Source organism: Megalobrama amblycephala, linkage group LG17 (assembly GCF_018812025.1).
Source record: "Megalobrama amblycephala isolate DHTTF-2021 linkage group LG17, ASM1881202v1, whole genome shotgun sequence".
NCBI lineage: Eukaryota > Metazoa > Chordata > Actinopteri > Cypriniformes > Xenocyprididae > Megalobrama > Megalobrama amblycephala.
Window position 1 is genome coordinate 5,208,905 of NC_063060.1, and position 15,398 is coordinate 5,224,302.

The window sequence follows — 15,398 nt, forward strand, 5'->3', positions numbered from 1 at the left end:
CAGTGCGATGGGACAGACTGGAGACCTCAGACTCTGGATATTACTGGTGTGCTGTGGAGATTGGTGACTATAACACTCCAGACGCTAGTTATTATTTGTATCTGACGGTAAAATCAGGTAAAGAATATCTTTCAAATTTACCTTTGTTTTCTGAGAAATATGATAATGCATTTTATTAAAATAGAATATAATGTAAATATAAAATAATGTAGCTGTAAGAAATGTTATAAATAATGAAACGGTTAGAGTTGTTTGGTTAGATATGATAGACATTTATGTCTGTACACAAGTAAAAAAAAAAAAAAACTGAAAAAAAGGAGAATATGAACTTAAGGGGGTTAATAATGAAGAACCCATATGGCACCAACTATTTTTAGTTGCTGAGATTTCATGATTGTTCTTCATTTACTGTCAAATCAACATTAATTGTTCTGATTCTGATTCCTCTTAATGATTCTGGTTCCTTGGTGTTCATTAAGTGAATTACAGTAGATCAGAAACCACTGCGAATGGTGTTTTGATTCACTAAAGTAAGAACTGGCTTATAAGAATCATTCGTTTGGAAATTAGAAACTCTCGCAGCTCTGAATTTTTTAGATTCAATCTTAAGTCGAGCTATGCTTGTTGCGCTGTATAATTTAACTAAGAAATGCAATTAGTTACTTTTTTTAGGGAGTAACGTGTCGCAAACACAATACTGTAATGCATTACTTTCATAACTTTCCCCAACACTGCTCAAGTACTCTGAATAATTACTTTAAAAAAGTATAAAAGTAAAAATAAAAAGCACTAAAAAGTGTTTTATATTAAGTATGAATGTCTGTTGTATTAGTGTAATCCAGATATACATTCGCCATGTTGTCATTATCATGTGACCTACCAGCGTCAGCTGCATCATGTCACTGTCATTTACAAATCCTCTCCCTTGTCCTCATAGGATAGTAAAGTGTCCATCATATGTACACTTCAGAATCTCACCGGAAGTAGTAGGTCAACCGGGTACTTTTAGTCTAATCTTTTATGGCTGAATCCCAAATGGCACCCTAAACCCTCACAGTCTTCCTCTGAGTCTGCACTTTCGTGACATAATGCTGCTTTGACTGCTGGGTAAAGTCCTCTGCGTAGCTCACAGTCTTGCGGGCTCAGCTGAAGTGTGCATTGAGGGCACATATTGGTGCCCGCAAAGGGAGTGTTCGTGAGTACCCTTCTGAAACCTAAAATGATAAATGGGCGCACGCGGCAGCCGTTGTAAGTCCATAAGACCAAAAGTGCATAGCAGGCATTCGGGGGCATTCGGTTTTTATTTTTAAAATCTGAGAAACAGGCATTCGCCATAATACTAACGTCCCATATTTATTATTAATGAAATAGGCTTCTAAAGAAATAGACTTCTATAGAACTTCTATAAAGTTCTAAATTACCACAAAAACACAAGATAGTTTATCCTAATTAGATTAAACTACACCAAAAACGAAACCCCTTGCATTATGACAATATACTTTGCAAACACGAGGCACAAAAGCTTTTCAATTCCTCGAACAATACAATAATAAAAACGATACATACCAAATAGCAATAAACATGTAGGCTAGCCTACAGTAGCATGTAACAAAGACTTTGAGTGTACTCACCATTAAAATAGTTGAAAGCTGCGGGTCTCCGAGTGATATGGTCATTTATAAATAAGGCCTAATTATGTTTCAAGTTCCGTTTTGTGTAATAATGCGTTAAATATGAATTTTCTGATCATAGGTGGAGGGTGAACCAACTCCAGGGTAAGGAGAGTTGATTCCCATTTTAAAACACATTTAAACAGATTTCCTTGAAATAGTTTTAACTTGTCACAGCACAACCTACATATCCCAACATAAACATTGCTGATAAATTATTTGTTAATAAATTGTTTATGTTCACAAACCACTGTTAATTTTAACAGATTACGCACACAGGATTTGGCAGAGAGTGCGCAAAATGCGCTCCCTTTATAATCACTAAAAATCTCTCATCTTAGTTCATTGTAATCTCAAGAAGTTCTGTAACAATAAATTAAACTGACTCCATAATTACATAACATGTAATAACATGTCCCCTAATGCCCCCCCTTGGCGACGGCCTGGTGCATAGAAGTGTGCCAGTTGGGATTCAGCTGATGAGTACTGTGGATTCGGACACACTTGCGGTCTCGGCCACTTGAGAGCAGGTGCACGCGACAGGAAGTAAGTGGACAAGACTGTCCCATGTCATAAACTGCCCAAGTGCAGTTCCCTTAATGCGCACTAAACCCACACTATCTTGAATACCACTTCGGATCGTATCCCATCATGCATTATGTTCTGGAACTCACATGCCCCGAAATCGCAAGATGTCAAGGAAAACATACGACTGTAAGTTAAACTAATTATATATTACATAGTATTTGGTAGTGAAATATAAAGTGTTGCACATTATTGATGCAAAGATGAGTAGGCTGTGTGTATTTTGAACATCATTTGCAACTGCTTTTTATCAATTAAAGAAGCACCACAATTTTAAAAATGTGTCTTCCGTTAGTTACATAGCGACACTGAACAGACATTTAGAAGTGTATTTTAAAATGCAAAGAATTAAAAATAATAATAATAAAAAAAAGAAACTGTAACGCTTGCAAGCATGGGTTGTCACATACACCTACTGTTTTTCACCAACTATATAGTAGGGAAGTATGTGATTCCAGACCCAACCTCTGTTTTTGATGCACCAAAAACAAAGACTTTATATATAGAAAGATGCAACATGACGGAATAAGTAACTTTTTGACTGTTTAAACAAGGTAAAAACAGTTTTTGTGGTAAATTTTTTACTTTTTCTTTGTGTTTTATGTGGTTTTCTACTTCAGTATACCTGTTTAGATTTAACAAAATATTTTCAAATTTTTGCTATCTGTTTTCAGCTCCTGATGTGTCTGTGGTGAGCAGCAGTGTATCTGGACATGAAGGTGGTAATGTCAGTGTCCAGTGTTTCTACAGTTCTGGATATCAGAATCATCCCAAACAGTGGTGCAGATATAAAGATCAGAGATGTTACACAGTGACTGACACATCCCAGAGTTCATCAGTCCAGATCAGTGATGATGATGGGAGAAGCTCCTTCACTGTGCTGATGACTGGACTGAGACTCAGTGATTCTGGATGGTACTGGTGCTCAGTAGGAGATCTGCAGGTTCCTGTTCAACTCATTGTCAATGAACCCAAACTTGGTAAGATCACAAATCAATTCAGCTACAAAAATTGTGACGCTCTTAAAGGGGACCTATGATGACCTTTTTACAAGATGCAAAGTTATGTCAAAAACACACACAGTTCACATAAACACAGTCAGTTATGTCTGTGAACGTGAACAGCAAGTAAAGAAATCGCATGTGTATATTAGATCTGTGTATTAAAGTGAAAGCAGAGTAATATACAGTACATACTGCTGTATGCTGTTAACATGAATCAAACAACAAAATAAAAACAGAAAATCACTCCCTGCTCTTGACTGAATTAACTTTAGTAGTTTTAGTAAGAATACATGTCTTGAATGTTGCTGTTAAACGCTCTGGGGTGCGTTTCCCAAAGCGAACTATGGTCGCAAGTTCCGTCGTTACCAATAGAGTTCAATGGGACTTACGACCATGGTTCACCAACGATGCTTTCGGGAAACTCACCCCTGGTCAGGAGATAAACATGCAGACTGTGTACAGCTCACTGAGGGCGGAGTCTATGCTAATAGGGCAGAGTCTGTCAGCCGTCATGGGCGGGGCCTAGGCATTTTGTGACATCACAAATGGTAGAATCTGCAAATGCTTGTTCTGAGACACTGCTTATGATCTATGCGGATTAAAAAAAGAGGAGTGAGTGGGTTTTTTACCATTATAGGGTGGTTGTGTACACACACTGCCAACACACATTTATGTTCAAACACCATGGAAAAGTAAATTTTGCATCCGAGGTTCCCTTTAATGCACTAAAACTAACCTCATGTTTTTCTCCTTTCAAGCAGTGACAAACAGCCCAATAACGACACCATCTGACTCTGAGACAGACATGTAGGTGACATTTTTGACCACTTAAAACAGTGGTTCCCAAACTTTTTTGCTTGGCATACCGTCTGACATCCTTCTGCGTACCCCCTCTCTTCCACTTAGACTGCAGTCACACCTTTTCCATAAGGGACAATATTTGCTCCCTTAAACTGATTTCCCAGTGCATTTTTACCTTTATTAATATCTTTATGAAATAATTATTAATGTCTATATGTGAGAGAATGAGTTGGGCTAATCAAGCTTATTATCTGTAAATATTAGTTTGATTCTGTACTTTAACAAATGACTTTCATTTACTGTTCGTTCTTTTTCGTACGATTACAATAAATGGCCTTCAACAAAGGCCACAAAACCACCATAAAGGTTTTATGAAAGTTGACTGTATTCTAACTCTACTGAAGCCAAATAATCTTTTTATTTCATTAACATTGAATGTCTTGGCATTCTTGAGGAAAGAAGTGCATAGAGACGAGTGACAAGTATTGTTTCTTCTTTTGTGTTCCACGTATAACATATTTGTCTTTCTCTTTTTACATTGTTTTGCAGGTCCACAACACAGTCATCTGCCAACAGAAATCCTACAAGTCTGAATAAAATAGTAAACAGTAAGGAACAGCTGAACTGGGTTGATCAGATTGAATATTTTTAATGTTTAATAAGGAATTATGAAATGAAATCTGTACAATCATTTATCCATCAGAAAAGATAATGTAATACTCTAGAGTCAATCGTTGTTTAGCTGCTCCTCATACTATGGAACAAAATTTCAGCCACATATGAAAAAAAAATCATGCTTTAGTAAATCATAATTATGACATAAAAGCAGTAGCAAACCGTGATTTTCAAACCGTGGCCCTTTCACCCCCTTCCCTCGTAGGGAAAAAAGTAAACTCAGCCTAAAATCAGCCTAACATACTGTGTCCTCTTCTATAATACTGTATGTTACCTTTGAAAATAAATGAACATTAGCAACAGATACTTCCACATCATCAGTGAACAGCAACTGTGGCATTTTGGAATCCACAATTTTGGAATTAAATTTACAGACTAACCAGTAATACTGCAAAATAACTGTTTTCTCAAGTACAGCTTAACATAAATAATAGTGATGGAGAGTCGACTCCAAAAGAGTCGATTCCTCGACTCCTAATAGCCTTAGAGTCAAGAGTGGACTATACAGCAAAAGAATCAACTTTTGTCTCAAACATGTGAAGTTTGGGGCAGATTAAACATTGTATGCCTGAGTTACAACAACTTCCTGATTCATGGCGTTAATCGCATACATTAGCACTTAGCCAAGTGTTGCACGATTTAACGTGTTTCTAGCATGTTTGGTACTTCGTGTTATATTTAAATGTGTTTCAGTATAAAGTATAAAGCATGCCATTCCCCTAACTGAATATTTGCATGTAGATGTCTTTAGGCCAGGACTCTTATCAAACATGTGAACTTGGGGCAGATTGGACATTGTATGCCTGACTTACAACAACTTCCTGTTTCATGGCGAAAACTCAGACTTTGTCAGGCCGCCACGGACATGCCGTTCAACGAAAACTCAAGATCTTTGCAATTTAACATCGCTAAGGCCTTTATATTAGACTGACCAAATATTTTTAGGTCTTCCTTTGCCAATTAACTCCAAATTTTCTTTAAAAGTTCATCTTGAAAATGGATAATAAATTACCCAACTATGTCCGCCTCATTAGTGTTGCTTGTGGTTTCCATAGCGAACAGTGTTTTTGTTGTTGTTTTTCTGATTGAGTTTCCCACACTGTGCAGAATACATCACAAACTTAGTGATAACAAGCCCCACCTATTAAAGGGGACTATATGATTGGTCAATTTTGCTGTAATTTAAAATTAGTCTCTCAATGACTCGCTATGGCTTGTCCCTCTGTAATTTCACAGCTGGACCACCAATCACATTCTAATATGGAGAAAACGGACATCTACACAACACAAACTGAACTGGCAGATTTCCTCAAAGGGATTTAGAAGTTTATTGTCCTCTCTGAGGGCCTTTAGGGCCTCCTCTGAACATAAAAAGACATATTTGTGACAAAAGTTCTAAATTATGAGGTGAAAAGTTTAAATTATGACATAAAAAGCTGAAATTCTGACAAAAGTAAAATAATAATAAATCAAAAATTCAAAGTAAAAGTAATTAAAAAGTCAAGATTATGAGATAGTACTAAGTCATTATGAGATAATATATGAGATATTTTTATGACAAAAATTGAAATTAGGTTTCCATAACAAACAGCTTCTTTCATTAATGATAACATGAAACTAAGAAACTTGTTTCTCTGTTTATGTTTTTGGCAGTCGTTACGAATACAGCATCAACACCTGAAACACACATGTGAGTGTGAACATTGTTATTCATTTATTCATAGCAACCGATACCAAACTGTTACATGTCACTATAAATGATGTTATTTTTAATTGCAGAGATGAAACCAAGCCATCTCTAATAGCGGCCACAGAGACTATACTACAGAAATGCGCAGCCAGGATGAGCAAAACAATTATTTAAGGCATGTAAATGGACTTTTGCTTTAAAAGATGAACACTTTCTATGCATTAAAAGTAAGTATAGTTTTGCATGATAAATACAAATATGTCTCCATCACTCTAGGCCTGTTGGGATTCTGCTCATGGGTCTTGTAGCGATGCTCGTGCTGTTGCTGCTTGTTTCTCTTGTTGTAATAGTAACCTGGAGACTGAGAAAGAAGCCGGGTGAGTTTTCTCTTACTTCTGGAGAAATGACAGTATATTATAGTAATTCATTTAACAAATAAAGGGTTTTTTAAGAGTGTCCATGAAAAATATTGATGTTTAATCTTCATATTTCACTCTGACAGAGAGGGGTCACATTAGAGAAGAAGAACATTTCAACAGCACCAGTAATGAAGTGAGTATTTTACATAGAAATCAGAAATCTTCAGAAAATAATCTAATCTGTGTTTGTTTGATGCAGACTCCCTCTGAAAACCAGATGACATCCAGCAGTTCAGCAGCTGCTACTGTAAGTCATCAGTCCTATCTGCAGACATTTACTGAGATGCTGAATGCAAATTAATGATCATCAAATGTGTTTATTCACAGTCTTCTGCCTCAGTGGATGACAGTTCAGTGTTATACAGTTCTGTGATCTTTAATAAGGAGGTAAGTGTCGTCTTTGAATGTTCTGAATGTGTCACACAGTCTGTTTGTCCAATTCAAAAGGGAAACTTGTTTGTAAATGATCACACTTTTTTGCATTTCCGTCATGTTAGACAGAAATTACACACTAATGGTTGTGAAACAGACTTGAGATTCTTACCGCTGATCGTGTTTATTCACAGAGTTTATCATCAGTAGATCCAGAGGGTGACGCCCTCTACAGCTCTGTGAAGAAACCTCGCAAGACTGTGAGTTCATGACATACACACCTCCTTCTTAATAAAGTTATGAGCAATTGAAAGTAAATCATTGTAAATTAGTAGTAAGTAATTATAATTTTAGTTATAATTTTATATAGTTTTAGTTAGTGTAAACCTGTTAACTGTCACCTTTCTTTTTGAACATAGACATGAATATGCTATCCAAACTTAATTGTTGTTGAATTCATTCATGGATTGGAATAAGATCATTGCTGGGGAAAAAAATAAAGTACAAAAAGTTTTGATTGTAAAATAGTGCAGTAAATTTGTAATACAAAACATGACACCACCTATTAGGGGGAGGAGCCTGATAAAAGGATTTAAAGGGATACCCAAAAATGAAAATTCTGTCATCAATAGATAGAAATGCAATGTCCGCAATTGAAATGAAATGAAAATGCAATTTGAACCAGATGAATTATACCCAATTTATGACAAATAATAAAATATGTGATATAATAGGCAATAAAAAAGAGCACCAAGCATCCCACTGGTGGGACACTGACAATTAACAGATTGTATATAGCTAAAAATTTTAAATGTGTCAGTGTTGTTGTTGTTGCATTATATAGTTGAAATAAAATGAATAATTCCAGCCTTGCATAGAAATGCATTTAATTTCTCTGCATCTTACAGGTACATTAGAGTGGATTCTCCAAATGGAGGACAAAGACGACACATCAACACTTTAGAAAGAGTTGAAACCTTAATTTTTCTTTTCATGCACGTCCAAATTAGGCCTTCATAAAGTGTAGGGTTACATAAATGCAGTTTTGCTAGTTGTAATTAAATTGCAGTTCATTAAAACATGTTATTTTACTTCTTATTTATTTTTTATTTGTTTAATTAATTTTAATTGAACAATAAATAAGGACATTAAGCATTAAAGGTGCAATGTGTACATTTTAGCGACATCTAGCGGTGAGGTTGCGAATTGCAACCAATGGCTCAGCACCGTGCTCACCCCTTCCTTTCGAAGCACTTTTAGAGAAGCTACAATGGCGACACAAAGACAAAAATGTCGTTTTCTGAGACAGCAAATAACCAGGCAAGCATTGAAACGCGCTCTGTAGAGTGTTTGTACCTTTAGAGTTAATGTAGAAACATGACATGTGGGGACCCATATGTAAACAGAAATGGCTCATTCTAAGGTAATAATAATAAATACATAACTGTTCATTATGTAAGGTCTGTATACACCACTCAAAACATAGTCATGCATATTATTGTATTTCTGTCAATAGATCCTCCTAAATTTTACACATTGCACTTTTAAGTTTAACCTGTATGTGTAGCGCCATCTGCTGACGAATTTGATCTCTATATCAGTTTTACCATGTACCTCTTCATCTGCTCAAAATCATATCAAATCTTTTTTTTTTCTCAGTGAAGTTTTCAGTTTTTCCTTAAGTTCTGATGTGTAACTTCCTGAACTTTTTTAAAGGTTCACCCAGAAATGAAAATTCTGTCATCAGTTACTCACCCTCATGTTGTTCCAAACCCGTAAGACAAACAAAAAATCTTTTTAATGAAATCTGAGAGCTTTCTGTCCCTCCATTGACAGCTATACAACTACCACTTTCAAATGTAGTCAAGACGTCATTAAAGAAGGCTAATCCATGGGTGCTTCTCAAACAGTGGTCTGCATCTTACTGAGGCTCTGTTTCTCCTAGTCCAGTCCTCCAGAGGCTTGTAGGCGGGAGTCCTCCTCAGCATTAAGCTCTAGAATGAGACAGTCTAGTAAGAGCTCATGGCTACGTCATAAATGTTTCTGCCCTCGCCGTCACCACAAGAAAATACTAAACTTAATTTTGGAAAAATCTTTATAGTAACTGGCTTTCTATTAATGCAATACAGTGATTGAAAGCCATCTGAGGTCTCCCAGTGGCTTACATTATTGGCAGTTTAGTGATTAATTTACAGCAAAATAGATTGCATCTGTTTTAATGTCCGAAAACATTATTTTTGTCTTACATTTCATAATAAGCTCAGTACCGACTCGTTTTCCATCGGCTTATTTTCATGAAATGGAATATGTGTAAAGGATTGTGGATGATTTAAGGCCACGGAGGATACATCTGATGCGACCTTCAAAACAGGCTGAAAGAAGGACGTAAAACTAACTTATTTTACCACTTGTAATAAACCCTTGTATGGTCCAGTAGAATGCAATGTGAACTCGTCTCAACAACTGTTTAACAGCAGCGCCATACACACACATTACTTCAAACATTGTCCCCCTCTATATACGTCATCCTGTTACATCATACCTGCAGACATAACTAATCATCATTCTATTACACCACTTTATAAAAATATTTATCTCATCGCTTCAGAAAATTGAGGTTAAACCACTGGAGTCACATGTTTTACTTTTATGAAGATTTTACTACCTTTCTGGTCCTTGAAAGTGGTAGTTGTTTAGGCTGTTAGTGGAGGGACAGAAAGCTCTCAGATTTCATCAAAAACATCATTATTTGTGTTTCAAAGTGGGTGAGGAAGTAATGACAGAATTTAAATTTTTGGGTAAACTAAACCTTTAATAAACCTGCATTAGATGCTGTAGTTATCAGCACCGGTTCTCTGTAATTTCCTGCAATTATGTGGACATTATATAGGTTAAATGGTCTAATAAGTTCAGTCTCGTGTATATTATAATGTATTTATATTGTTACAGACCAGCATTAGCAGTTTAATAATGACTTTTAATGGGTACTCATAATTCATGCATTATTTGAGTGTTTTTTTCTAATGTGATTTATTCAATTTCTGCAAAATTTAAAATAAGTGTCTGTCTCCCTCTTCTGGTGGGATCCTCAGCTGTCTAATGGGCTAATGATGTGGGTTGAGATAATTAGTGGAGGCAGGTTTTTAAGGTTAATGAGAAGCCTCAAAACCCTCAGATTGTGGTGGGGAAGAGGATCGGGTGAAGAGATTTGCTGTGTTCAGTGGACTTTACTTTGGGTGACTGTTGTTGGACTGAGTGTGATTTTATTCAAAGTGTGGGATGTGTTGCCAAAAAAAAAAAAAACAATGTTGGAAAAACAAAGGGAGTAAAATGCTTCCCTTTGAGCTTTATTTCTTTATGTTGAAAGAGTCAGTGATGGAGGGCTCTTTAGAGTTGCATGTGTTTTGGCTTTTATGCCTGGAAAAAAAAAATATTTTTGTTCTTTAAGTATCTGTTTAATGCATGAACAGCTTGCCCTCTATATGAACCTGACCAGTAAAAAGAAACTCTGTTTGAACTGTAGTCTGTTAATGACTCTTACTTGCATCTGTCATTATTTATTTTGCTTGTTGAATTACTTTAGATTTGAACTTTGGTTTTTATGGTTTACAAATTTATCAGTGAATATTTCCCAAGGTGGGTTCATTTTTGAAAATCATTTGAAGACAAATGATTCTGCCATTATGTTTACCCATGGTAAAACATACAGATCATTGAACACATGCTGACCACTATAGTGGGGCATGTTGTCCCAATGTAACCTGCCATTTCAAAGCAAAATTTAAATGTTAAAATCTATGAAATGTTAAAGAATGTGACGAACATAAATATTTTGGTCATCAAATGTTAGAAATGTATCCATTTATTTGACATCATAATTTAAAATGTGTGATAACTACTGTTATAAGAGAGAGAAATGTATATACGGTAGATATTCTTTAACATTATTTTGTGTCTGTGAGAGAGAATGAGAATGAGAGATAGAAATATGCCTTTATGAATTAAGGGTCATTAAAGTGTGGTGTGTGTGTATGTGTGTGTGTGTGTATGTGTGCATGATTTATGCAGACACAAATATGACTCACAAATATAAACCCACACTATATTCACTGTAAGCATATCAAATAGAATATATTTTTTGTTGTTGTTGTTCCACAAGACAAACTAAAACATTCCATTTATAATGTCATAAAATATATAGATATGACAACACTGTACTGAATTAAAATGATTTGATTATTTACTTACTGCCAACATCCAATCATGGTGCCGCTGCCAAAAGTTTTTCACAGCGACACAAACTAGAACAGATGAACAAAAATTAGTATTACATTATGAGCTCAAGAATTTACTGTTTTGAGAAAATTATTACATTATGAACATTTTATTGCATTATTAATGTAATAGTTATTACATTATGTGCAGTTATTACATTATGCTTAGTTATTATGAGTTGCTAAAGAGCCCACATAAAATCTCTTGTCCAGTAGGGAACCTGGGTCAGTTATTGCTTTGAGGTCATTACACCAATCTCTGTTCCACAACGGTTTGTCAGAAACCCTCCACCACCCCATCTCCTCACTTCTAACTATTCCTATCCCAACCTGGGATGCGGAAGTACTCTGGGTTTGGGTCAATTACAAGCTCGGAGCCCTACCCTCGGACAACACACCAAATATGCATAACCTTTATTCAGTTTGATTATATGTAAGCCGGGGTGAAGTTTGTGTGAAATGCAGATCTACTCTAAACCTGAAGAACCTAAACCTCCTATGATATACACTATAAATGATAAATGCTCAAATGTAAGTAAACCAGACATACTCTAACATGATGGCCCTGAAATATGACTTATTAACATGTATAAGATTTGATGAATCATATTCATGTTTAATTACAATCCCTTTCTCCACAGGATCCCATCAAGGACATAACCTACAGTACTGTTGTTGATGCTCCTGGGAGTGAAGCAGTAAGTTTTACAGACATATTATTTCATGGATTTATTGTACCACTGGCAGTATATTGAAAATGATCTTGCTCTTCCAGAAGCCTCCAGCAGGTGGAAAAGTATACAGCACTGTGGCTCAACACTAGTCTCGGCCTCAGACGTCACGCCCAGTGTTGCCAATTTAGGGATTTTAGATTTAGTGACTTCCCCACCCCTTTTGAGAGTTTTTTCAAAAGTTTAGGGACAAATCTAACAACTTCTTGGACAAACCTTATCTACATTCTTATTTTGCCCATTGATCTCTGTTCATATTTATATAGATCAATGAATTTGCCATTTAGCTACCAGTTTTAGCTACTTTCAATTGAAAGCAGTTGGCAACACTGGTCACGCCCACAGACCGCTGGCTTCCATCAGTCTGAATGTGTGGTTACACGCGACTAGCTTCACACTAACAGCAACAGTGAGAATAATACAGGAACAGACACTTCTGACCGTGAACAGAAGAGCTTGTTTTACATTTAAGCTTGTTTTACATCAACATCTAACAGATCCACAGATACAAACACATGAAGTTAACATTACATGTTTGCTTGATCCATGTAAGCCTTCTTTGTCTCTTGAGAAAAATGGATTGTCTTTTACAGTTTTTTCAAATTGCTTACACACTAAAAGTGGTACTTGAGGCCTAAATCTTTAAACCAAATCTTTAGACCAAGTGTGCAAAACTTTGAGCACATTAAGTGCTTTAAACTCAGTTTGTTATTTAAGACAAATTTTTTCCAAAACTCTAAACGCAGTTTTCTACATTTGACACATCATTCAAAACTAACAGCTCTTTTGTTACATTTGGGAAACCACTTACATTTTGGGAAACCACAATCCTTTCCCAATTACCTACACCAAATGTTCATACCTACATATCTATCTATCTATCTATCTATCTATCTACAGTACAGTCCAAAAGTTTGGAACCACTAAGATTTTTAATGTTTTTAAAAGAAGTTTCGTCTGCTCACCAAGGCTACATTTATTTAATTAAAAATACAGTAAAAAACAGTAATATTGTGAAATATTATTACAATTTAAAATAACTGTGTACTATTTAAATATATTTGACAAAGTAATTTATTCCTGTGATGCAAAGCTGAATTTTCAGCATCGTTACTCCAGTCTTCAGTGTCACATGATCCTTCAGAAATCATTCTAATATGCTGATTTGCTGCTCAATAAACATTTATGATTATTTTCAATGTTGAAAACAGTTGTGTACTTTTTTTTCAGGATTCCTTGATGAATAGAAAGTTCAAAAGAACAGCATTTATCTGAAATACAAAGCTTCTGTAGCATTATACACTACCGTTCAAAAGTTTGGGGTCAGTAAGAATTGTTTTATTTTTTTGAAAAGAAATTAAAGAAATGAATACTTTTATTCAGCAAGGATGCATTAAGTCAATCAAAAGTGGCAGTAAAGACATTTATAATGTTACAAAAGATTAGATTTCAGATAAACACTGTTCTTTTGAACTTTCTATTCATCAAATAATCCTGAAAAAAAATATTGTACACAAATATTTTGTACAATTGTACACATGAAATGTTTCTTGAGCAGCAGATCAGCATATTAGAATGATTTCTGAAGGATCATGTGACACTGAAGACTGCAGTAATGATGCTGAAAATTCAGCTTTGCCATCACAGGAATAAATACTTTGTGAAATATATTCACATAGAAAACTAATAACAATAATAACTAAAACTAATAATATTTCACAATATATATATATATATATATATATATATATATATATATATATATATATAGATAGATAACATAACCCCACCGTCCCCATGGGCCACTCGATCCACAACGTTGACATCAGCAAACCGCTAACCCACACAACGCCATACACACTGTCTGCCATCTGCCCTGTACAGTGAAAACCGGGATTCATCTGTGAAGAGAACACCTCTCCAAAGTGCCACTGAATGTGAGCATTTGCCCACTCAAGTCGGTTTTGATGACAAACTGCAGTCAGGTCGAGACCCCAATGAGGAGACGAGCATGCAGATGAGCTTCCCTGAGACGGTTTCTGACAGTTTGTGCAGAAATTCTTTGGTTATGCAAACTGATTGTTGCAGCAGCTGTCCGGGTGGCTGGTCTCAGAAGATGCTGGATGTGGAGGTCCTGGGCTGGTATGGGTACATGTGGTCTGCGGTTGTGAGGCCGGTAGGTTGTACTGCCAAATTCTCTGAAACGCCTTTGAAAACAGCTTATGGTAGAGAAATGAACATTCAATTCACGGGCAACAGCTCTGGTGGACATTCCTGCAGTCAACATGCCAATTGCATGCTCCCTCAAAACTTGCGACATCTGTGGCATTGTGCTGTGTGATAAAAATGCACATTTTAGAGTGGCCTTTTATTGTGGCCATCCTAAGGCACACCTGTGCAATAATCATGCTGTCTAATCAGCATCTTGATATGCCACGCCTGTGAGGTGGATGGATTATCTCGGCAAAGGAGAAGTGCTCACTAACACAGATTTAGACAGATTTGTGAACAATATTTGAGAGAAATAGGCCTTTTGTGTACATAGAAAAAGTCTTAGATCTTTTAGTTCAGCTCATGAAAAATGGGGGCAAAAACAAAAGTGTTGCATTTATAATTTTGTTCAGTATATATATATATACACCGATCAGGCATAACATTATGACCACCTTTCTAATATTGTGTTGGTCCCCCTTTTGCTGCCAAAACAGCCCTGACCCGTTGAGGCATGGACTCCACTAGACCCCTGAAGGCGGATGGCAGGACCGAAGGTTTCCCATCAGAACATTGCCCAAAGCATCACATTGCCTCCGCCGGCTTGCCTTCTTCCCGTAGTGCATCCTGGTGCCATGTGTTCCCCAGGTAAGAGACGCACACGCACCCGGCCATCCACGTGATGTAAAAGAAAATGTCATTCATCAGACCAGGCCACCTTCTTCCATTGCTCCGTGGTCCAGTTCTGATGTTCACGTGTCCACTGTTGGCTCTTTTGGCGTTGGACAGGGGTCAGCATGGGCACCCTGACTGGTCTGTGGCTGGCCTCCCTTGACCCTGTCGCCGGTTCACCACTGTTCCTTCCTTGGAGCACTTTTGATAGATACTGACCACTGCAGACCGGGAACACCCCACAAGAGCTGCAGTTTTGGAGATGCTCTGACCCAGTCGTCTAGCCATCACTAG

The 15,398-nt window shown here is 36.5% G+C and overlaps 1 protein-coding gene across 1 annotated transcript in view; it reads left to right on the forward strand.

The window, feature by feature from the left end:
* The window catches only part of LOC125251051 (polymeric immunoglobulin receptor-like), a 79,914-nt gene that overhangs the window by 37,396 nt on the left and 27,120 nt on the right, over positions 1–15,398 (forward strand). The window contains exons 4-11 of the mRNA XM_048163945.1: positions 2,930–3,235; positions 4,018–4,066; positions 4,610–4,668; positions 6,389–6,425; positions 6,515–6,802; positions 6,928–6,977; positions 7,044–7,091; positions 7,411–7,476. Of these exons, the coding sequence (XP_048019902.1) occupies positions 2,930–3,235; positions 4,018–4,066; positions 4,610–4,668; positions 6,389–6,425; positions 6,515–6,599 (536 nt within the window). The 3' untranslated portion in view covers positions 6,600–6,802; positions 6,928–6,977; positions 7,044–7,091; positions 7,411–7,476. The remainder of the gene's footprint in view (positions 1–2,929; positions 3,236–4,017; positions 4,067–4,609; positions 4,669–6,388; positions 6,426–6,514; positions 6,803–6,927; positions 6,978–7,043; positions 7,092–7,410; positions 7,477–15,398) is intronic.